A 25,522-nucleotide genomic window follows, 5' to 3' on the forward strand; every position below is an offset into this window, starting at 1 on the left:
AAAGTTCCTCTACACAAGTGAGTAGATGTTAGATGAAATTTGACTCTCAATTCATTTACAAGTGTTTAAATATTGTTCATAGTCTGTAGATGGCGCTGCATGATTTGTTATGTTTTTTACTACAGTACTAGTCTGGTCAAGTGTTGACTTGGTGATCAGAAAGATAACGTCATTAATTATCAAATTATTATTCATGTTGTTAGATATTAGGGAGAGATTGATTTGTTTTAAAACAGATATTAAATATTATCTCAATATTAGAGATTAATAATGATTTACATATTAAAGTCTGATAAATTCCCTTGCAGACCGCCACTGAGAACAGAAAGGGAGACTTTGCAGTTCCCTTACGTCAACCTTGTAACACTGCATTATTTTCTGCAAAATGCTTAATTGTTTCCAAGATTGAGAGAAGTTTATCTAGCTGTTCATTTCTTTCCTTGCTACTTCACTTAATCTTGAATATCTTTTAAGGGTGCTTCACACACAATAGGCTCTACTTGTCTTTAGTCATTTATAAAAATATAGACAGTTGACAAGCCAGCAGCAGCTTCTAAACCTAGGTGTTATTTTGAAATGAATACTTATGCTATCGCTGATAGCCCTCGGTCGCTGGAAAAAAAGTATATAGCTGAAAAAAGCATCAACTGTTGGGCTTGTTCTGCAAATTTACATTCATCACAATCTGCGGTTTTAGCTTCTCTGATGGCACTAAAACTTGGCATGGTTTAGGCACTATTAACACAAACATTACATCGCAGGAGGACTGCAGTAAGGTACTTAGCATTTGATTCTCATTCATGACCTTTATAACTGTTAAATTATGTTGCCTGTCACACACACACATACACACACAAACACAAACACGCACACACACACACACACACACACACACACACACACACACACACACACACACACACACACACACGCACACAGCTTCATGGAGGTGGGGGTAACTTGACATCCAAGAGATTGTAAGCGAAAATGTTCCAGAAGATTCCACAGAGGATAAAGATTGTGTAGACACTAAAGAAGATCCAGAACAAGGACTGTTCCTGTAAGCGCTGTTCATAGTTCTGAAGAACCACAACACCAAGGGTGAGGCCCACTGCCACACCCCCCAGATGGGCCACAAAGCTGGGATTAGGGCACGGTGGGAAAGCTGGGGGATAGAATCGGAGCCAGACGGCACGACCGAACTCCACACTCACTGTAAATATAGAAAATGCTTAGTTTGAGGGGTTACATGTAGAATCTATATGAGTGCTGGTTATATTAGAAATTTCAGTAAATACAGCAAATCTTCAATAAAGTAAACTTAAAAGTACATAAAGTATTTTTTTTATATATATTTATGTTTATTGGACTTATACTCACAGAAAATGCAGAAAATAAATGTATTCAAAAGGTTTTAGTTTTCAATGTCATTGTAGAAGTGTTCTATTTGCAGGTATATGGTAACTATAATTAATTCATAGGACGTAAATGTCTGATACTAGGGGTACTGTCAAGATAAAGTGAGTTCTTGTGAACCACCATATACAGAATCAATCTGTGGGAGAAAGTCACCATCAGAGAATGGAAAAGTTCTTCAAACTTCCACATTTTAGTTCTGGAAATAACTAGGGATGCATTAATATAAAAATTCTGTCTGATACGGATAAGCTGATACCTGATAAATGAACCATATTAAAATTCTGTAAAATTTCATGTTGAATGAGATAATTTAGGCATTTCAACACTATAAAATGTTTTTTTTTTATATTAGATAGCGTTATTAGATTATTGTTATTTTTAAAGATTAACTTTAAGTGAGCAGTAGATGATGGCAAACGTAATCTAAACATAAAGGAGGAATCTACCCAACCTAAAAAGCCTTAGCATCCATCTAAAATGATCTATGTCTATGCGTGTTATAAAAGCATTAATGGCAAGGAAAGCCCCTTATACTTGGGAGCGGTACATATGAGGTGTTTCTCCCTCCTATCTGCTTCAAGGTCTTGATAAATTGTGTCAGTACTTTGTTGTTTAGAATCCAGTATTCCCGTGATACTTTTGTCTTTTATGAGTTTAATAAAAAAGTTTAATAAAGAAGTCTCTTCTTCTGTCCAAACATACCCCCGCCTTCTTTAAATAATGATCGACTTTTACGTACGCCAGGTGACCTGTAAATGCGGAAAAAAAAACCCGTTTCCATTGCATCTATTCCTTTTTCGAATTACCTGAAAAACCACCTCATGCGAGCGTAAAAACTTTTTTGCGATATATGGGAGTTTTTCCATTGGGTGTATTTTCAATTCGAGGCTCGTCGCCTTCTATTGTCAATTGTGCTCGTTCCTGTTTTGTCTCTCTCAAACTGGCAACCCACGTGAGCATTAAAGGTGCTGTATGTAACTTTTTTTATAAAATGAATCCTTTTTTTATTGCCCGTCTGTGAAGGGGTTGTAATCACACATTACAATGATCCACTTTTCGCGTTTTGCTATTACTTCTGAAGGCCAGTATTCCTATTTTTATGTGAAGTCTCCGGGTCGGATTTTCTGCGAAATCCACCGGATGTGACGTGCATGCGCGCTCCCGAGCCTCTCCGTTTTATATACAGTCTATTGCAACGGCACTGCAGCTAACGACATGGAGTCTGATAACACCAAAAAACGACCTGCCTCCAGCACAACACAGACTCCAACACAAACTCTTTCTGAGTAAAAAATTGTTATCTGCTGAAGCTCGTCAGGCCAAACGTCAATCGGATCGACTCAGGACGAAAACACGGATCAACATTGGCAGAGCGTTTGAATTATGGAGAGACCTCCGCTTTGTTTTAGGTATAAAAACAGACCCTGAGTTGGCTTTCATCCTTTTGGACAGGTAAGCTAACAATACTTCAAACTAAAGCATGTAAAATATATTGTGATTTTTTCTCAAGTTAGACATCATTAGTTCGCCAGCTAACGCCGATCATTTGCTAACGTTATCTGATGTGAAAGACTACAGTTGTAACTTTATTGCTTTTCACGAGCACGAGCGCTGTTGTTGCAATCTGAAACATCACCGCTAGAGGCCGCTGGATCCTACATACAGCACCTTTAAGTCTTGAGGAGGAGGGGGCAGGAGAAACAACTCTCTCCAATATTTAGAATTTGGTTTGAACTGCTAGCTGTCAATTTTACATACTGCACCTTTGAATATTCAATAAATGAAATCATTTCTAATTTGCTTATAACTGTTATGGAACCAATTTATTTTGCGTCCCTAGAAATGACTTTCAGTATTTGATATTTCCAGCAAAAAAAATAATTTTTAGCATGAGTAACATAAAAACAGTTTACATACTGCACACCAGAGCCATTGCCATGCGAAAGAGCTTGAACTGACACTTCATCCCTGACCAGTTCTGTAGAAGCGAGGGAGAGAAACATCAAATTAGGAGATAAGAGTACAAAATTGGTAGTAGGTAAGAGAGAAAGCACATCAGTATTCTTTCTTAGACTGTTCTGGTGTTGTTCCAGGGAATTGGTTTTGGTACCCCATTTAATCAAGGTTGCTTCAAACTGAAATGGAAATTTGTTCTGCCATTTTCCGTGATGATGTGATGATCAGAGCTGGCATAGGGAGAAGCATTAGCACCTGTGACACATCAGCTAATTCAAGGTCAGTCTTGCTGTTTTGCATGTAATATTCTAAATAATAACTGAGTCAGTTTTGATTTGACCTGATGAGAGATCAGTTTTTTTGTGTGAACAAACTATGTGTAATCTGAGTCCTGATCATGTAACAGTGCTGACACAAAAAAATCTGAAATGCTGAGCAAGTACAGGAGGGTTCATGATCTGATCAGGGAGAACTGTGTACAGCCCCAGTGTTAATATTTAATGGCTGTGACCAGGTCATTATGCAGTACAAAATACCTCCATTCATTTAGAGATAAGGTCTAAGTTTTAGCAGCACAGAGGTTTTTGATTGGTCAGCGAAAGAGAGGGAGGAGCAACATAAAAGACTTGAGTTTAATAATAATAATGCGTTACATTTATATAGCACTTTTCTAGGTACTCAAAGCACTTTTACATATGGAAGGGGGAATCTCCTCAACCACCACCAATGTGCAGCATCCACCTGGATGATGCGGCGGCAGCCATATTGCGCCAGAACGCCCACCACACACCAGCTTATTGGTGGAGAGGAGACAGAGTGATAGAGCCAATCAGTATATACAAACCCGATTCCAAAAAAGTTGGGATTAAAAAAGGAATGGAATAATTTACAAATCTCATAAACTTATATTTTATTCACAATAGAATATAGATAACATATCAAATGTTGAAAGTGAGACATTTTGAAATGTCATGCCAAATATTGGCTCATTTTGGATTTCATGAGAGCTACACATTCCAAAAAAGTTGGGACAGGTAGCAATAAGAGGCCGGAAAAGTTAAATGTACATATAAGGAACAGCTGGAGGACCAATTTGCAACTTATTAGGTCAATTGGCAACATGATTGGGTATAAAAAGAGCCTCTCAGAGTGGCAGTGCCTCTGAGAAGTCAAGATGGGCAGAGGATCACCAATTCCCCCAATGCTGCGGTGAAAAATAGTGGAGCAATATCAGAAAGGAGTTTCTCAGAGAAAAATTGCAAAGAGTTTGAAGTTATCATCATCTACAGTGCATAATATCATCCAAAGATTCAGAGAATCTGGAACAATCTCTGTGCGTAAGGGTGAAGGCCGGAAAACCATACTGGATGCCCGTGATCTTCGGGCCCTTAGACGGCACTGCATCACATACAGGAATGCTACTGTAATGGAAATCACAACATGGGCTCAGGAATACTTCCAGAAAACATTGTCGATGAACACAATCCACCGTGCCATTCGCCGTTGCCGGCTAAAACTCTATAGGTCAAAAAAGAAGCCATATCTAAACAGGATCCAGAAGCGCAGGCGTTTTCTCTGGGCCAAGGCTCATTTAAAATGGACTGTGGCAAAGTGGAAAACTGTTCTGTGGTCAGACGAATCAAAATTTGAAGTTCTTTTTGGAAAACTGGGACGCCATGTCATCCGGACTAAAGAGGACAAGGACAACCCAAGTTGTTATCAGCGCTCAGTTCAGAAGCCTGCATCTCTGATGGTATGGGGTTGCATGAGTGCGTGTGACATGGGCAGCTTACACATCTGGAAAGGCACCATCAATGCTGAAAGGTATATCCAAGTTCTAGAACAACATATGCTCCCATCCAGACGTCGTCTCTTTCAGGGAAGACCTTGCATTTTCCAACATGACAATGCCAGACCATATACTGCATCAATTACAATATCACGGCTGCATAGAAAACATTTGGCGCATCATAAAGAGGAAGATGCGACAAAGAAGACCTAAGACAGTTGAGCAACTAGAAGCCTGTATTAGACAAGAATGGGACAACATTCCTATTCCTAAAATTGAGCAACTTGCCTCCTCAGTCCCCAGACGTTTGCAGACTGTTATAAAAATAAGAGGGGATGCCACACAGTGGTAAACATGGCCTTGTCCCAACTTATTTGAGATGTGTTGATGCCATGAAATTTAAAATCAACTTATTTTTCCCTTAAAATGATACATTTTATCATTGTACATGATACATTTTCTCAGTTTAAACATTTGATATGTCATCTATGTTGTATTCTGAATAAAATATTGAAATTTGAAACTTCCACATCATCGCATTCTGTTTTTATTCACAATTTGTGTCCCAACTTTTTTGGAATCGGGTTTGTATATATATATATATATATATATATATATATATATATATGGGGATGATTAGGAGGCCATGATAGACAGAGGCCAATGGGTAAATTTGGCCAGGATGCCAGGGTTAAACCACTACTCTTTTTTCAAAGGATATCCTGGGATTTTTCGGTTTAACGTCTCAGCCGAAGGACTGTGCTCTTTGACAGTATAGTGTCCCCATCACTTTACTGGTGCGTTAGGACCCACACAGACCACAGGGTGAGCACCCCCTGCTGGCCTCACTAACACCTCTTCCAGCAGCAACCTAGTTTTCTCAGGAGGTCTCCCATCCAGGTACTAACCAGGCTCAACCCTGCTTAGCATCAGTGGGCAACCAGTCTTGTGCTACAAGGTGATATGGCTGCTGGTTGCTAAACATGCTATTTAACATGCGTATATCACATGGATGGCTAAAACTCTTGTAACAAGAGCCTAACAATCTTTCAGCTATTTGATGATCTGAGAATATTAATGGGAACAGCTGTGTATGAAATAAAGGCAAAAAAAAAAAAAAAAAGGCCTATGAATAACGCACATACACGTCAGATAGGGTTAATAGCTTGAGTTATTGTGTAATTTTTGTGACAAGAGAAATCAGGCCGATCTTCACACTCATTATTTATCCTGACACAAGTCTGAGTGAGTCATGGGCTTTGTTGGATTACATTTTTATTAAAGGTTTAATTTAGTTTTTCCACTGCAATAGTATATAACCTGATAAAGTTTAGTAGACTGATTTCAGATGATTATTGAGTCTCCAGCAAAGAGTCTCCTTTCCTGCCAGACCTGTTTTCTCTATTGTGTTTTAAATGAGTCAGATCACTTGATTCTCACCTTTCGGAGCCCAGATGTTGAATCGTTAGGTTGATTTACTTTCACCTTTTCTCTTTAATGGCTCTGGGATGGCCCTTGGAATTGGAGCTCCTGGCCAGTATCAGCATGTGAATAGTTATGCTGATTCAATTGGACTCAGAGTAGGGTGTGTTCCTACTTCATTTGCATGCTTTGTTCAGAGTCTCCACCTCTATGTAATCCCTCCCCCTTGGAATGTATATAACTACAATGCATACTGTATTAGAGTTAGATTATGTTGGACGAAACCGCAGCCGCGCTCAAATAAAGAAACTCTTCTGTTTGAACGTGATCCCAACGTCTCCTGGTCTGCTTTGAAGAAAGAAAAACTTTACAACAGCTTCCTGTTTTTTTTTTTTTTCAAAAGAGAATTTAAACAGGACCTGAATGAAGATTGAAGTCTATAATCTAAATAAACCACTATATGGCACCATTGTGATAAATTGATTTTTAATTTTAATTTCTAGGCAATGTCACAAATTGATGCTGAACAATTTTCATTTTCAAGAGCAAAACCTGATCACAATTCCTCAAAAAGGAAAATAGTGATTTCTCAATTACCATGACGACATTGGCGAGGTGGGCAGAGACCAGAGCATAGACTCCCCCTGATGATCCGACCACAGGTGCTGTCATGTCCGTCACTGACACAGCCAATGAACCTGCAGGAAGACAATGCAGACAAGTCACAATAACACAAACATGTTGAGGATATTTTCACCAATACTTTCTCTTTCTTAGAAACTGGAGCCAAAATCACTTGAAATGAATCCATTGTTAACAATTGAACAAATGACAGTCAAGAGATGGCAGATTGAAAGATAATAGGGGGGTGGAAATAAATAAGGATAACAAAATTGTAATTTTGGTCACAACTTATGTTACAGTAGGTGTCTTTAATTAAATGTTCTCGCATAAGAAATGCAAGATACAATGTTGCCTACTTATTGTGTTTATGTTATATTGCAAAACACTTTTGCTGCTATTGAGGAGGGAGGTAAGAGACAGGTTTAATGCTATGGTTAGGTTTAATGGTGGGTTAAGGTGTAAGGGAAGGGTCAGGAGTGTACTTGTAATATGTAGTGTATCAGCAGTGTAATTATATGTAATTACAGAAATTAATTACAGCTGTAGTAACATGCAGGTATTTTTTTAAATATAAGTATAATTAAAAAAACAGTATGCAAAATAAATGCACTGTATCATATTATTAATTTAAATAGTACATAGTAGTTAAAGACACTTAATATAAAGTGGGACTGCAATTATGAAACTATTATTTATTAAACTAACTACTGCATCACTGTGGAAATTTTTATTCATAACACAAGCCTCTTGACTTGAGACCTGCAGAGACCAGACTGCAGAGTCTCATAATATATCAGCAGATTTATCGAAATCCAGATAAAGGATTTATTTTCAAATATTTACAAAATTTATATTTTCGGTTTAAATTGCGTTCTGTGGAGCTGGTGCTGGTGCGGTGTGGGCAGTCAGACTACCAGCAACATGTGAGAAGTGTTGGTATGCATGTGCAGTGTACCAGTGCATACCGGCCCACTTCGAGCACTGTAATGAAAACAAACAAGTAAGTTCTGCTTCTGAGGAAAATCAGGCATCGGTTCTGACCATGTTATTTGGATATGGCAACAAACCAAGACAACAAACACAAACACAGAAAACTGAATTTAACCGTAACAGATACTACTGAAGAAAAGAGCAAAAAGTGAATATGTGTAAAAATGTAATGGCTGTATGCGGAGATGAAAGCAAACTGTCACGATTATGTTCTGTTTGGTTCATTCCTGTCGTTTCTTTTAGTTTCTATGGTTACTAATCAGTTAATTCTCGTCCAGCTGATCCCATTTAGTTCCTTCATGTTCCTTGTGTATAAAAACCTCCTGTTTGGTTCAGTTTGTTGTCGGTCATCGTCTATGTTTAAGTGGTTGTGTTTATATTATTCTCCAATGAACTCCTGTGTTTTTATCAGTGGATTTAATAAAGACGGTTGTGTTTATTCTCCTTCATCGTGCGATGTATCTACACAGCCAAATCGTAACACAAACACGCAACCTTTGATTACTATATCAAATTTCTCTAGGCAGAGAGTGACAGTGTCTTATAAAAATGTAATTACAGGATGTACATTCAAATTCACACACAGTGAATGTACACTTACCCATTGTGATCAGGAAGAGGTGTTAGCGAGGCCAGCAGGGGGTGCTCACCCTGTGGTCTGTGTGGGTCCTAATGCCCCAGTATAGTGACGGGGACACTATACTGCCAAAAGAGCACCGTCCTTCGGATGAGACGTAAAACCGAGGTCCTGACTCTCTGTGGTCATTAAAAATCCCAGGATGTCCTTCGAGAAAAGAGTAGGGGTGTAACCCCGGCATCCTGGCCAAATTTGCCCCTTGGCCTCTGTCCATCATGGCCTCCTAATCATCCCCATACACTGATTGGCTTCATCACTGTCTCCTCTCCACCAGTAAGCTGGTGTGTGGTGGGCGTTCTGGCGCAATATGGCTGCCGTCGCATCATCCAAGTGGATGCTGCACATTGGTGGTGGTTGAGGAGATTCCCCCCTTCCATATGTAAAGCGCTTTGAGGTCTCAGAAAAAGCGCTATATAAATGTAACAAATTATTATTATTATTATCAGACCTACCTATTATCATATCAGCTGCTGCTGATTGCTGTGTAAGAATGTGAAATACTAGTAGACGAATGTGACTTAGTCACACCTCAATATGCTCTTCCATCTTTATTTGGTCATATGCACATTAAAGTATAGCTTAAGTGCACAAATCTTTTATGTACTAACAGCCTATCTATGTGGTAATAATGGCACTTTAAATGTACAATGTGGGTGATTTATTTGCAATAACAAAATGAAAGAACTTTATTCCTTTTCCTACCACCAGACATTAAAAGCATAGTTCACTGAAAAAAAAATCATCATTTACTCACCCTCATATGAGTTACACAAGGATGTAAACACATATTTATGATTGAGGAGAAGCAAATTTAATAATGTAAGAATGAACCTTGGAAAAAACAAAATTGACTATTAAGGCCTGTTCACACCAGGAATGATAACTATAACGATAATTATAAAGATATAGTTCTAAAAAACGTTTTAAATATAAAAGAATAGCATTGTCCACACCACAACTATGGGCCCTATTTTAACGATCTAAGCGCATGGTCTAAAGCGCACAGCGTAAGTGCACTTAGGGCATGTACGAATCCACTTTTGCTAGTTTAACCACAGGAAAAATGGTTGGCATGCCCAGCGCAAGGTCTAAAAGGGTTGCCCCTATTCTCTTAATGAGTCATGTCAAGTCAAGTCAAGTCATCTTAATTTATATAGCGCTTTTAACAATGTAGATTGTTCCAACAATGGCTTTACATTGATAATAGGAAATTAAAGTAAAGTGTTTTGGCTTTATAGCAGCTCTAGAATAAAGTTATTGTCCAGCTAAATTTAGTTTGATTGATTCACTTCCGTCGCAACGATCATTAGTTATTAACTTAGGGGCCGCTAACACAACACCATTTTAACAGAAAACTCTTAAGTTCTTACTGCGCAAACTCAAAAACGCGAACCAGTGAGAACGCCGATGGCGTGCACATGCATATTACGAGTTCAGTCTATAGGTATGCGTGTTTGAATATATGTGCGCAGGCGTGTAGTCCTTCCCTACAAATCAACCCTCAACATACAACTTGTCTGGCCTTAAAATTAATAATACAGAATTTTTATCGCTTCCACGTAGCCACACGAACCGGAATTATCCCGACAACGCTTTATCTGTAAAGAGGTAAAGGGAGGGGAGGGAGGCCTTCACAGGGAAGAGCCTAGTTGACATTTCAGGACTGCGCTGTCGTCACGTCCAGGCGCAGGTCCTTCATCAGATCTGGATACAGCCTGGATCCGGCGGACTGCGGTAAACCGAGATAAACAGAGAGACTAATATTAGCGTAGACGCCATTCTTCTTATGATGTAACGAGTACATCAGGATTTATGGGAAGTGTTCCCTGTTCCGGCTGACCTAATTTATGCTGCCTAACATTGAATTATAAAAGTCTATAATGTGTTATGTGTATGCTAGGTCAAAGAGATGTGTTTTTAGTCTAGCTTTGAACTGACAGAGTGTGTCTGCTTCCCGGACAATGTTAGGAAGACTGTTCCAAAGTTTTGGTGCTAAATAGGAAAAGGATCTACCGCCAGCAGTTGATTTTGATATTCTAGATATTATCAACTGGCCGGAATTTTGAGATCGCAATAGACGTGAAGGACTATAATGCGTTAAAGCTCACTCAAGTACTGCGGAGCTAAACCATTTAGATCTTTGTAAGTAATCAGCAATATTTTAAAATTTATACGATGTTTAATAGGGAGCCAGTGCAGTGTTGACAGAACTGGGCTAATATGATCATACTTCCTGGTTCTGGTAAGAACTCTAGCTGCTGCGTTTTGGACCAGTTGTAATTTGTTTATTAAGTGTGCAGGGCAACCACCCATAATAGCATTACAATAATCTAGCCTTGATGTCATGAACGCATGGACTAATTGTTCCGCATTTGTCAATGAGAGCATATGACATCATTTAGATATATTTTTAAGATGGAAAAATGCGGTTTTACAGATACTAGACACGTGACTTTCAAATAAAAGATTGGTATCAAAGAACACACCCAGGTTCCTAACCGACGACGTAGACTTGACAGAGCAGCTATCAAGTGTTAGACAGTATTCTAGATCATTACGTGAGGAAGTTTTTTGTCCAATAATTAGAATCTCTGTTTTTTCAGAATTAAGTAGTAGGAAATTACTAGTCATCACCTACGCATTCCGTTAATTTTGTGAATTGGTAAGTTTCGTCAGGGCGTGAAGAAATATAGAGCTGAGTATCATCAGCATAACAGTGAAAACTAATTCCATGCTTCCTAATGATATCTCCTAAGGGTAGCATGTACAGAGTGAAAAGCAACGGTCCTAGTACTGAGTAGAGTTCTCAACGGGCCTGAAAATAACAACCCGACCCGACCCGGCCCGTGGCTTTTAAAGCCCGGACCCGATGTAACCCGACACATCAACATGAATTATCTGCCCGAACCCGGCCCGCGGCTCGATGCCGCGTCGGATTTTTTTTTTCTCATACACGTATTATCATGACCAGCAGACGGAAATTCAAATCAACCTTTAATGTTCACGCCTTTTAACAATACAAACAACTGAAACAATAAACTTTAAATATATAAATAGACTGTAGTAGCGACGGTGAATTCACCTGAGGCAAGTTTACTTTTCACCAACTCCATCTTCTTCTCCAGGCTAAAGGCGTGCACGCAGCGGCGTCAGGTCTGCCCCCGCCCCTCTCCGTGATGTGCTTGCACGCAGCAGCCAGACTTTCTTTACGGTGAACAGCAGCGATGATTAATAAATGTTTTTTTTTTTCACTGACTGGAAAAGATTAAGCCCGAGGTCCGACCCGACCCGAGTCATTTGATTATATTTTCGACCCGAGTCATTTGATTATATTTTCGACCCGAACCCGGCCCGAACCCGCGGGTCCCGTCGGGTTTGTCGGGCCGACCCGACCCGTTGAGAACTCTAGTACTGAGCCTTGTGGTATGCCATACTGAACTAGTGATCGATGAGACATCTCTTCATTTAATGCTACAAACTGATAACGGTCAGATAAGTATGATTTAAACCATGCTAATGCAATTCCACTAATGCCAACATAATTTTCGAGTCTATTTAAAAGAATGTTGTGGTCAATAGTATCAAATGCAGCACTAAGATCGAGTAACACTAATAGAGAGATACAACCACGATCGGATGATAAGAGCAAATCATTTGTAACTCTAATGAGAGCAGTCTCAGTACTATGGTACGGTCCAAACCTAACTGAAAATCCTCGCAGATATCATTTCTTTCTAAAAAGGAACATAGTTCTGAGGATACCACCTTTTCTAGTATCTTTGACAGAAAAGGTAGATTCGAGATCGGCCTGTAATTGACTAATTCTGTACGATCAAGTTGTGGTTTTTTAACAAGCGGTTTAATCATAGCCAGCTTCAAAGTTTTTGGTACGTGTCCTAATGACAAAGATGAATGAATGATATTAAGAAGAGGATCTATGACCTCTGGAAGCATCTCTTTCAGTAGCTTAGTCGGTATAGGGTCTAACATACATGTTGTCGATTTAGATGATTTAACGAGTTTAACGGATTCTTCCTCTTCTATAGCAATGAATGAATCAAATTTTTCCTTAGGGACACAACAATGCACTGCCTGATGCGATACTGTAGTAGATGGTTGCATAGTTATAATTTTCTCCCTGATATTATCAATCTTATAAGTGAAGAAGTTCATAAAGTCATTACTGCTGTGCTGCTTGAAAACTTCTGTGCTTGAAGCTTAATTTTTCTTTAGTTTAGCCACTGTTTCAAATAAATACCTAGGATTTTGTTTATTTTCTTCTAATAGGGTTGAAAAATAAGATCTAGCAGCTTTTAAGGCCTCTTTGTATGCAATCAAGCTCTCTTTCCATGAAATGCGAAATACCTCTAGTTTTGTTTTCTTCCAGTTGCGCTCCATTTTTATGGCTGCTCTCTTAAGGGCCTGAGTGTGCTCGTTGTACCACGGCGTTGGACTATTTTCTTTCATCTTTTTTAAGCACAATGGAGCAACTGTGTCTAAAGTGCTGGAAAAGAGAGAGTTAAAAGTTTCTGTCGCAATATCGAGTTCTTGTAAGCTATCTGGGATGCTGAGATGATGAAACTGATCAGGAAGATTATTAATAAAGCAATCTTTAGTGGCAGAAGTGATAGGTCTAACATATTTGTAACATGGAGTCGGCTTTGCAGCCTTGGCTAAATGAAGTTTACACAAGACTAGATAATGATCTGAGATGTCATCACTCTGCTGCAGCATTTCAACGGCATCAACATTGATTCCGTGTGATAATATTAGATCTAGGGTATGATTACAACAATGAGTAGGTCCTGACACATGTTGTCTAACTCCAATAGAGTTAAGAATGTCTTTAAATGCCAGTACCAATGCATCTTTTTCGTTATCTACATGTATATTAAAATCACCAACAATTATGACTTTATCTGCAACCAGTACTAACTCTGATAGAATGTCAGCAAATTCTTTGATAAAGTCTGTATGGTGCCCTGGTGGCCTGTATACAGTAGCCAGCACAAATCTCAAACGTGATTTATCATTTACACTATATACTGCTATATTAAGCACCAACACTTCAAAATAATTATATTTGAAACTAGACTTCTAAGTAATTCTAAAAATATTACTATAAATTACAGCAACACTTCCCCCTTTGCCTTTCAGATGAAGCTCATGTTTATAACAGTAATCTTGGCGGGTGGACTCATTTAAAGTAATGTAATCGTTTGGTTTTAGCCAGGTTTCTGTCAAACACAGCACATCTAGGTTATAGTCTGTAAGCATATCATTAACAATAAGTACTTTTTAAGTAAGGGATCTAATATTCAGCAACCCAAGCTTTATCAATTGCTTATTTGTATTATCATGGGTGTGTTTTGGGCGTAACGTGCAATATACCAAACAGAATCTTCTTCCATTCCCTTTAAAAGCCAGTTGTGCATGTGCCATGGCAGATTCACTATTTACATGTTGGAATTTGCAAGCGGAAAAACTGAACGCTTCTCTAGCGAGGAAAGTGTACACGCGTTGTGGACCCGCCATAGGCGCACATTACTAAAGCGCTCTTTAAAAAAATATAAATAAATATTGCGCCATTAACTTTAGACCAGGTTTCAGTTGGTGAAGGGCGCAGTCTATTTCAGTTGCCTCAAAATAGCAACACGCCAACAATGCGCCTGAACACACCTTGTTTTCAGACCAGCATGCCCATGGGCGCACAAATGGGCGCAAATGCATTTGCTATTTAAACAACATGGCGCAGGACGAGAAAATGATAACTGCGTCGGGCTGAAACTAGCAAAAAACCCATGTGTCGCGCCTGGCTCTGAATTGCGCCAGGTGTATAGGGCCATATAACGATAAGGACACAGAAAAACAATATCACTGAATTATTTTTTTCCAGCTGATGAATGATAAAAACATTGACAGCCAATCAGAATCCATTCCGATTTTAAGAGCTCGAGGAATTAAAGCAGCAGAGGGCAAAACTTCACACAGTGTGAAGTTTTTCTCTCTGTCACTCAGTTTAGGGCTAATAATCAGAACAGTTAAGTCATCTGGTATTATAATTCACAGGTATTTGACAAATAGTACAATATAAGATTAACCATCTTTACATAACCAAACCTGTTTATATACCCTGCAAGCTCTACAAACAGCCATTAGCATTTCAACTTCTTACTGGAGTCTTCTCCAAAATATTCCAGAAATGTATGACTAATTTCCCAGCTCTGCTGCTTTACTGCTGCAGTAAAGTGAGGGCTGGGGTTAAACTTCTCCCCTCTGTGTATGACATCTGCTGCTGATTCCCCAGGAGAATACACGCACACACACACTGATATTAGCTGCTAATGTCATCAGGGAGAATGAAATGACATTTCCACTTCAAATCAAATCCTACAGCTGATGGAAAATGCAGGTGGGTTTCACCTCCTTTCTTCTCTCCTTTGGTCTGCATCTTTCTCACTTTCACTATCTGTGCCTCTTCATCTCTCTGTTTTTCTTGCATTCTCCTTTTTTTTTTTTACCTCACTGTTCTGCTCAGCAGGGGGTTCAGACTGTTGTGAGAGGTTTTCTAATGTTGGAAAAGCTCAGAGTGTTTGTAGTGTTTAATCAGCTTTCCATTTGTTAATCTTCACAAGTCTGAAAGCACATGGCTGGACCATGGATATAATTATATAATCATTATGTTATACCAACATGTTTGCTTCCATCCATCTTTCTGGGATTTCTACTTGATTTTATGAGTTTTCAGGATTTCAACTTTGTTTATTTCATTAGTTTAAACACAAGTAAACTGAGATTGGCTGGATTAAGTGCAATGAACCTCATTAAACTAGCCGTTTTTGTGTGTCCCTTTAAATGCAAATGAGCTGGTGCCTCTGGCATACTTTCAAGAAGAGGGCGGAGCTTCAAGAGCTTGTGCTCCAGTGCAGGACAATCTCATCTCACTGAATGAAAATGTCAGAACAGAAACTGTATTAGCAGTGTTCAGTTCGAACCGGAGTCGGACAATAATCCCTACAGAGCCAGAGAATATATTGTGTATGGAGAGTTTAATCACGGTTATAACTTATTTGTCATCTTGCTTTTATCCACTATTAGTACAATCCTGTTTTAACCCCCTGGGGTCGGCGGTATCACCGGCGATACCAGCTCGCTTTTTTCCTTATCAGTGCAAAAGAGACTCAAAATACTCTGTTGACTTTGATCTTCCATACAAGTTTCATACATCAATTGATCATGTTAAGTGTGTATTTTTTTGTGTGTATACTCACAATAAAAACAAAGTGTTGTGCTTTTTGCCAAATAAAGAAAAATAAACATGATGCGAGTTCTGCTTTCTCTCTGTCAGTGAAGTCCATTCTGAAACGCGTCCGAAAATGAACTGTAACTCAGCGAATACTCAGTCAAACAGCCATACAGACACACAGGCATGAAGCTTGAATTATCTTCTTTTAAATTAAGTAATTTTTATAAAAAACAAATATTCTCAGTTTATGTAATATATATGAAAAGAGAGAGATGTCAGTCATTCTCATCTCAGCTCATTATGTTTTAATGTGACCCCGCCCACGGAGAGCGCGCGCTATTCAAACGCAAATAATCTATGCGCAGCGCCTGGAAATAGGTCTAATAGGTTAGACAAACTTAGTCCCGGTCACGTTGGAAGAAGTTACCGAGCTGGGGACTTTTTTCAGGCGCTGCGTCATATCATTACGCCTGCTGGACTCATGGTACAGCCGCACAGTTCCTTGATTATTACGCCGGAATGAGAGTAGTTCCTAGCCATATAGGCTTAGAAAATCGCAACTTTTCATTTTCCGTCGATCTTAGTACACGGTTTAACTACAGAAGAGTCAAGTTTTAAATAGGAAAAATATTGAAACTCTTTGGTCATTTTGAAAGAAATGCTACTGGACTCGTCAGAATCAATGATCTATGCTAAGCTATGCTAAAAGTGGTACCGTCAGACCCGGAGTTCGGCTGAATGGATTCTAAAACGGTAAAACTCAACTGTTTAACTCTGGGGGAGTTGTAAAATGAGCATATTTCCGAAAAAAGTGGAGTATCCCTTTAAATATATATATATATTATGTTTTGTCAAAAATAAAGTAATCAACTAAGATGTTATTATAGTGTTTGTTCCAATGTAGGCAATATTCAAACTGATATTTCACGTAGTATTTTAACGCAGCGCGTCTGTGTTGCACGTCACACGCATCACACACATGACCAGCGTCGGCCAATAGTGAGCCTACGTGTGACGTACAACACAGACGCGCTGCGCTAAAACACTACGTGAAAAAACTCGAGGCCCAGAGAGAAGGAAATGAAAAGTGGAATAAAGTCTTTTTTTTTTTCTTTTTTTTGCGCACAAAAAGTATTCTCGTCGCTTTATAAACTTAAGATTGAGCCACTGTAGTCACTTGGACTATATTATCGATGTCTTTAATGCATTTTCTGGGCCAGCAAGTTATAGGGCCCTATCTTGCACCCAGCGCAATTGACTTTGTACACTGACGCATGTATCATTCCTAGTTTGCACCCGCGCAAAGCGCGCTTTTCCCTCCACAGAAGCACGTCGCTAAACTAGGGAATGAACTTGCGCTCCCCGGGGCGGTTCAGCGCAAAGAGGAGGCGTGTTCCGGCGCAAACGTTCCTTCATGCTATTTTGCAGGTTTAGAAAACAATTGCGCCACTAACCAGGAAAAAATAGTTTAAAGTCAGTGGCGCGTTGCGCATGTTATTCATATGCTATTTTAAGGGCGCATGCTTGGCCATAATCAATGTAGCGTGTGCACAACGCGCATACACTTTGATTCTCTCATCTACACAGAAGCAGCAGTTTTCATTTTTGCAAATCATACATTATTACGATAGATAGATGGATAGATAGATAGATAGATAGATAGATAGATAGATAGATAGATAGATAGATAGATAGATAGATAGATAGATAATTTATTATAAAAGCATACATCTAGCTTACACATTTACCCAAATTATCATACGCCTTTTTAACTGAAGTAAATTTGGGTGGGTTTCTCCATCCCTAACGTCCCTGACGAGAGCGTTGCTCTCTTTGGCTGTGAACCGCTCCTGGCGCGCGCCTGGCAAATCCGCCGTTATAATAGGAATCCGCTTTAGAACAAGCGCGCTTGCTCTTAAAGGGAATGTGAGATGTCGCTCTGATTGGTTTATTTCACGTTACGCCCAAACCACACCTATGAATAATGAAGCTACTTCAGACCAACCCATTTTAGATTTGCGCCTGGCGCAAGAGTCATTTATCCCGCCGGGAAAATAGCAACAGCGCTAAAATAGGGCCCATAATGTCTTAGAAGCCTATGGAGGAGTGATCCAGCTCTCAGATTTAATCAAAAATATCTTAATTTGTGTTCCGAAGATGAACAAAGGTCTTACGGGGTTGGAACAACATGAGGGTGAGTAATTACTGACAGAATTTTCATTTTTGGGTGAACTAACCCTTTAAAGTCTTATCCATAAACTCTCTCTCCCTTGCATTATCATCAACATACACAGTGAATTTCACAAAAACACTTGTTACATTACAACTAACAGTAAACAAATATATACAGACCTTTTCAGTGGGGGCTTAATAAACTGGTCAACTTTATATCCGTAAAACAACTCTGATGAACTGTAATAAAGTGCGCGCTCTCCCTTTCATTACTGCCGTGACTAGTATCGCTCCAGAGACTATAAGCTGGATCACAAACAGTTCGTACAGATCCATCCTCGAGTAAAAACTTTTTTGTAAAGCCTGCTTTTTTATAGACCATCGTTCACAAAGCAGTTTGGTGTAAAATGATTTGCGCAAACATAAACACATTTAGGTAACTAGATTGGGGGCGCATTACCTTCAAAAACAAAAGTAATCCAATGCATCTTCTCCGATGTCAGGAGTACACGACGACTGCTGTGTTCATTTTTACATCCAACAACAAAACACCTCAATCGCTTAGAAGACATTCTTGTCTACAGCTGCTCCTGCATCGAAACAATGGCGGACTGTGTACAGCTCACTCAGGGCAGGTCTATGCTAATACGGCAGTGTCAGTCAACAGTCGTGGGCAGGGCTTGTGCATATTTCACATTTCTGTTCCATGAAAATAAATATTGATGACTCATGCTCCACTAGAGATTTGTGTTTCATGCTCTTTAGAATGAGAAGGTTGGGGAAGGGTAAAGTGCCCTTTAGTAAAGTGCCCTTTCGGTTGTATCGCAGTGCCCCCCAGAACGCGATTTCAACTGAGGGGGATCTAAATGTTTGTACATTTATCATTATATCCGATGCTCAAAATAAGAAACAGGTGCAACAATCAGTAGAAACATGAGCAAATGAATATAACATAATTAAAGAGGAAGGTGACACCTTAAATAAACCTGAATAAACTATTCTGTTTTGGTGTCTTGATCAAAAGCAATGCCTAACCACTTGAAAGAAGGTTGTTGAACCTCATGAGCCTGGAAAAGGATTTAAAGACATTTCTAACATTTCTTAATCTCTATTTCACTGTATCTAAAATAATGTACAATGGAGAAGGTTTCAGACCACTGGCAATCTGTCCAGACTGAACCATTCCACCAAACTCACCCCAAAAGCAGAGCACAAGGTGCTTTAAGGAGTGCATCCACTCATTCAGGTTTGTGCTGAGGAGCCGAGAACATGTCCCAGCCATTCAGCATGTAGTTCAGAGTTGTGGCAAGAGGGACACAGCGCCTCGTTCCCTCCATAAGTGAACAGAGGTTATAATAGTAACCAAGAGTAATAGTAACTAGGGGTCAATGGGGAAAACACTACTGACCAGGTTGCTGGAGGTCCCAAGGCAGTGCTTGGAAGTTCACCACTTGATCCCTAAATAGCCTGGCCAGGGTCTCAGGATCACGTAAGAGTATGCCGGACTGAACTAGGCACATTTCGCTGACAGAGAACGCCTACTAGTGAAAAAGTAGAAATACTTGATGGAAGTAAGCGCAATCAGGAGGGCTGTCTTCATCAGGAGGACGGGAGTCTTCTGCCAGGAGGCAGCATAAATGCACAAATGCACCGCAATTGACCGCTCCACCTGTGGAACCTCTGTGTAGCCCCTGGCCACCCCACCATCGGGGGTAGTGAGGGTGGAAGAGCTTGTGAAGAGGGCTCTGGCGGTAAAAGGTGCCTTCCACAACTTTGTAAGCTCTTCATGTACCTCCGGGACGAAAGGCACTAGGGTGGGCCACAGCTGTGAGTCACACTCCAAGGCCAGATACCAAATACAACTCTGCATCAAACTCAGGCTGAGATGCCACACCCAACGCAGCAATTGATAATTCGTCCTCTTCTGGAGACCCAAATGAGAAATGTATGACTCCAAAACGAGCCGCGTAACTCCACCAGACGCAATTTGTGCAAGACGAGGAATGTGAGGCCCGTGGGGATTGACCCAGTAGAAACGCTCACATTCTGCATCTCATTGTCCCGTAGCCTGGTGCATAGCAGAAGGACCGGAATGGGGAGTATCTGAAGTGACTTGCGACTGCAACATTGCCATGGTCATGTTCTTACAATGACTTATCTGTGCTTTAGAGAGGGGAGAGAGACCACTCTAATGCATCGTAAACACTAGCCTCGTACCAGGTTCCCTTGTAGTGGTGAATGGATTGAATGTTTGCATCAACACTCGGCTCTGAAGAACCAATCTAAATTAGTGGATGCACGTCATCTCCTTTTATCTCTTATTGGCACTGTAAATAAATTCCACCTTGCACGAAGTGCTTCTGCGAGCGCCATCCTTTCTACATCCATACACGGACTCACATTTCTCCCCGAAGGCGAGGGCTCGTCTTCATCACATTTGGTGGCAGCAGTGGGATGACGACTCGCAAGACAGCGCCGAGAGGTAGAAAACCCAGGGCGGGTTTACGATCCACAGGGAAGGCAGCGTCAGAGGAGGAGGAGAATGGAATTCTGGTGAGAATACGGAGGGAGCCACGAGTCTTCCCAGAATCTCACCAAAGCCCAGTCCACAACCAACCAAGTCAATCACTCCTGATGCTACCGCTGGCAAGAGTATGGTTTCCCTGATGCACAGATTTCTCGACACTCAAGAGCAGAGAGAGGAGCGATATCTGCAGGAACTCCGAGGTCTTCGTGAGTCCATTGTGCAGTCGATTCGTCCAGCTGAGACCTCACTTGACGCGGAGAGCGAACGAATGGAGCTACCAACGTCAGCACCGAAGGTATCCACAAGACACAGACCAGCCTATTTCCAAGACTCCCTGAATGCCGCAGAATCGAGAGAGCCAAGGCAGTGGGCTGATCTGAATATGCCGAGCTTCCAGGAGGGGGAAGACATTGAGAATTATCTTCGGCGGTTCGAGCATCTGGCCAGAACCTGGAGGTGGCCCGGGGAGGAGTGGAGCTACCGTCTGGTCCCGTTGCTGACAGGGCGAGCATTGGAAGCATACCTGGCAATGGACGAGGAGCAAGCTGAGGTCTACACTGATCTGAGGGAAGCACTGCTGGAGAAGTTTAATATATCTCCAGAGACCTACCGCCAGCGCTTCCGATCATCTACAGTCCCAGCTGCAGAGTCGCCAACAGAGACTTACCACCGGCTAAAGAATCTGTACAAGCAGTGGGTGCAAGTACAGGAACAAATGTACTTGCTTAATGTTGCCATAGTTGAACATTTACCCGCTGATATGATTCTAGGAAGAGACTTGCCAGTGTTATATGAACTCTTGCAACCCACCATCAAGGACTCTGAACATTCTTTTGCCACTGCCACTGTTAATTTGTCATGTCCTGCTCTTACTCAAGCTCAAGTCAGGGCAGGTCTGCAGCCACTGCCAGACTTGGATGGTAATCTGTTGCAGGGTGGGACTAAAGGCCCTAAAAAGTCAGGGCGCCAAAGGCAGTCAAGTCATCTCTGCACCTTTTAGGCGGATCACCATGGACATTGTGGGACCGTTGGAAAAGAGCAGTGCTGGACATCGCTACATCCTGGTAGTCAACGACTACGCCACAAGGTATCCTGAGGCCTTCCCACTCCGTTCTATCACCACAACAAAGATCATCCATGCCCTGGTTCAACTCTTCTCCAGAGTCAGCATACCTGAGGAGATCCTGACAAACCAGGGTATGAACTTTACATCACGACTGATGGGGCAGCTGAACAAGCAGTTGGGCATAAAAGCCATCTGAACAACTCCATACCACCCTCAGACGGACGGTCTGGTGGAGAGGTTCAACCAAACCCTCAAGAACATGTTGCGGAAGTTCATTGCAGACAGAGGACGAGACTGGGACAAGTGGCTACCGTTTGTTCTCTTTGCCTACCGAGAGATACCCCAAGCATCAACGGGATTCTCACCGTTTGAGCTCCTCTACAGATGGCAGGTACAAGGACCCCTGGACCTGCGGAAGAAAGGCTGGGAGGAGGAACCTGCATCCAAGATGGAGGAGAAAGGCGGCATTGTACAGTATGTTCTAGAGATGCGAGATCACCTGGAGCAGTACAGAGAACAAGCCAAGAAAACCTACAGGAAAAACAACAAGCACAGAAAAGATGGTATGACCAACACGCCAGGATACGACAATTCCAACCGGGGCAGAAGGTATTACTCCTGTTGCCAACTTCGACGAGCAAGCTACTGGCTAAATGACAAGGACCATACAGCGTCGTCCGCAAGATGGGGCCAGTCACATATGAAGTTCATCATCCGGACAAGGGCAAGACCAGGCAGACCTACCATGTGAACCTGCTGAAGGAGTGGAAGGAGCCACCCGGTAAGGGACCCGAAACATCTCTTCTGGTGAGGAAGGTGGAGGTGGAAGAGGAATCAGAGGATGCAAAAAGGCAGCCGTCTGTGGTGAATCTATCACACCTAGAAGACTCCAAAAGGAAAGAGCTGCAGCACCTCCTGAACCAGTTTCCCACTTTGTTTCCAGCCCAGTACATCACCACGTTAGCCCTGTGTAAGGGATACTGGCAGGTACCCCTCAACCCTCAGTCCAGACCATACTCCGCATTCCGAACACCACTAGGACTATATCAATTCACAGTCCTTCCTTTTGGCCTGCACGGGGCACCAGCCACATTCCAGAGGCTGATGGACCGAGTCCTCCAAGACTGTGAAGACTGGTCTGCGGCGTACCTGGATGACGTGGTAATCCATAGCAACTCTTGGGCAGAGCATCTTCAACACCTCCAACAAACCCTAAAGAGGATAGAGGAAGCAGGATTGACATTAAACGTTTCAAAATGCGAGTGGGCAAAGCAAGAAGCAAACTACCTTGGGTATCACCTGGGCAATGGACAACTGAGACCACAGATTGACAAGGTGGAGGCAATCCAAAGGAGCCCACAACCAAAGACCAAGAAAGAAGTGAGGTCATTCCTAGGACTGGTGGGCTGGTACAGGAGATTTGTACCAAACTTTGCCTCCATTGCGGTCCCCCTGACCAACCTGTTGTCAAAACCGGTGAAGAACCCTATTCCATGGACCGATGACTGCAAGACAGCTTTCACTATGCTAAAAGACAAGATGTGCTCCAGCCCAGTCCTGCAGAGTCCAGACTTTTCTCGGAGGTTACTGGTGCAAGTAGATGCGTCCGCAACGGGGATTGGTGCGGTCCTTGTCCAGGGAAGTGCTGGAGAAGAGAGACCAGTTGTTTACCTCAGCCGTAAGCTACTGACCAGGGAAACTAGATATTCGACGGTCGAGAAGGAAGGTCAAGCGGAGTCACATGGTGGTACCTCGCCCTGCAGCCGTACTGCTTCAAGATATGGCACCGACCAGGCAGACTCAACGTGGTAGCCGACTACCTGTCCAGGTTTCCGGCCAGTACGCGGCTAGGAGAGGGGGAAGGTGATGTGATAAAGTCACATTAGCTGCCACTGCTGGGGAAGCAGCACTGGCACACACACATACACGCATATATACGCACATACATACTGACCTCATTCATCAACCTCTCGTTCCTCCCTGCCATAGGCGCTATCATAGGAACGGGTGCACACGCGATGATGATAGCACATGGACATTCATCCATTTCTCCACTCTCCCTTCCATATTCATTCCCCGGTCATTTCATACACTTACACTGCACTGTCTTGTCGTTTCGTCCGTGTTGTTTGTCTGTGTGGGCGTAGTCAGTCTTCCGGCGGGAAAATTGCGCCGGCCGAACCGAACGATCGAGCAGTGGCTGTTTATGACGTCATGGCCGGGTCGCGGCGATGCATCGAAACCGGAAGCTGACGAAACCAGTTTCTAGTGTGAATAGGTGTTCATGTGTGTATTCAAATGAAATGTGTGAATGTATTATGTGTTTATTATTAATATATATATATATATATATATATATATATATATATATTGGGAATTAATTATTATGGATTATTATGTATAATCAAATAGATGAAGTATTTGTATATGTACTCTGCCCTACAAAGGCAAAAGACCTTAAGTCGCTAGAGTGTGGAACTGAGAAAAATGACTTTAAAGATTTTTAGTTGTCCCGCCAAATTAATTATAGGTAGGACACTGGAAATCTGGCAAATAGATGTTTTAGTAATGAAAATTATATACATAAAAAAATATTGAGCTCAAACTTGACTTTTGACCACTATTTTAAAGTTACTGTACTCTGCCTTTGTATTGTCAGCAAAAAGTGAGAAGTCATGCCAAGGCAAAAGGCAGTAACTTCCACATTATCAATATTTGGTTGCTGATCACCATTAACAAAATCATTATAGTAACACCTGTATAAAATCTAGTGATCATGGCATTTATTTTGTATGATTTACAATTATTTATAGCCATCTACTTATTGCTATCCTGTGCTTTGGTTGCATTCTGATGGCATTATTAATACATTTGACATGACAAAATACCTCCATAGATATATTAGTCCAGCGTTGACTCGACCGCGTTTAGGGCGGTGCTGAAGGCGAAGTTTTGGCACTCTGCCAGCTAGTTTGCCAAGCTTTAATTCTTGGTTGTATTCATCTGATACGGCAATGTGTAACGTTTTTCTGTTAACTCTGCATAATCCTTCGCGATCGATATCGCACGTTTGTCGATGGAGCGCGGGTTCAGACCATACTAAATGTTCTGACCGCAATTGTGCAGGACAAAGCTCTGAGGACATCAGAAGTTAGAGGGACTGATGACAGCTGTACAAAGTACACAGGCTACACCATAATTTTAATTTTAATGGACAGTAAAACAAAGGCAGAACACCGTACAGTCTGGTAGGTAGCATTATTTGATAGAACACCGGCACAGTAACTTCATATTGACGCGCGGCTAAACAAAGGCAGAGCACCGTAACTCAATTTGAGCGTTCCAAAACAAAGCCAAAGAGCGGTAACTGATGTTACGGTGTTCTGCCTTTGTTTCTCATGGGCTTTTGGAAGTTACTGTTAAGACAAATCATTATTTTCTCGAAAAAACAACGGAATTGATTCAAGATAATTATCCACATGATAAAGAAGGTCTTGAATGTGCCAAAAATATAAATAACTCATTTTCGACCAAAAACGAAGTTACGGTCTTTTGCCTTTGCACGGCAGTACTGTTATACGTTCCTGGAATTGGTGTGGCCCAAAAAGGGGCGGGGTTTGGCCTATTTAAGCCAAGGCCAAACCTGAAGTCAGTACCGAGAGTGCAACTGTGGT

The 25,522-nt window shown here is 41.3% G+C and overlaps 1 protein-coding gene across 3 annotated transcripts in view; it reads right to left on the reverse strand.

Annotated features, from left to right (window-relative positions):
• Positions 1–811: 811 nt before the first annotated feature.
• Positions 812–25,522, reverse strand: part of rhbdl3 (rhomboid, veinlet-like 3) — a 125,231-nt gene continuing 100,520 nt past the window's right edge. For all 3 annotated transcript variants that reach the window (XM_084426737.1, XM_084426736.1, XM_084426735.1), the window contains 3 exons: positions 7,184–7,284; positions 3,337–3,397; positions 812–1,213 (listed from right to left, as the gene is read on the reverse strand). In XM_084426737.1, the coding sequence (XP_084282863.1) occupies positions 942–1,213; positions 3,337–3,397; positions 7,184–7,284 (434 nt within the window). In that variant the 3' untranslated portion in view covers positions 812–941. The remainder of the gene's footprint in view (positions 1,214–3,336; positions 3,398–7,183; positions 7,285–25,522) is intronic.

The sequence above is a fragment of the Rutilus rutilus genome (assembly GCF_951802725.1).
Source record: "Rutilus rutilus genome assembly, chromosome: 12".
Taxonomy (NCBI): Eukaryota; Metazoa; Chordata; class Actinopteri; order Cypriniformes; family Leuciscidae; genus Rutilus; species Rutilus rutilus.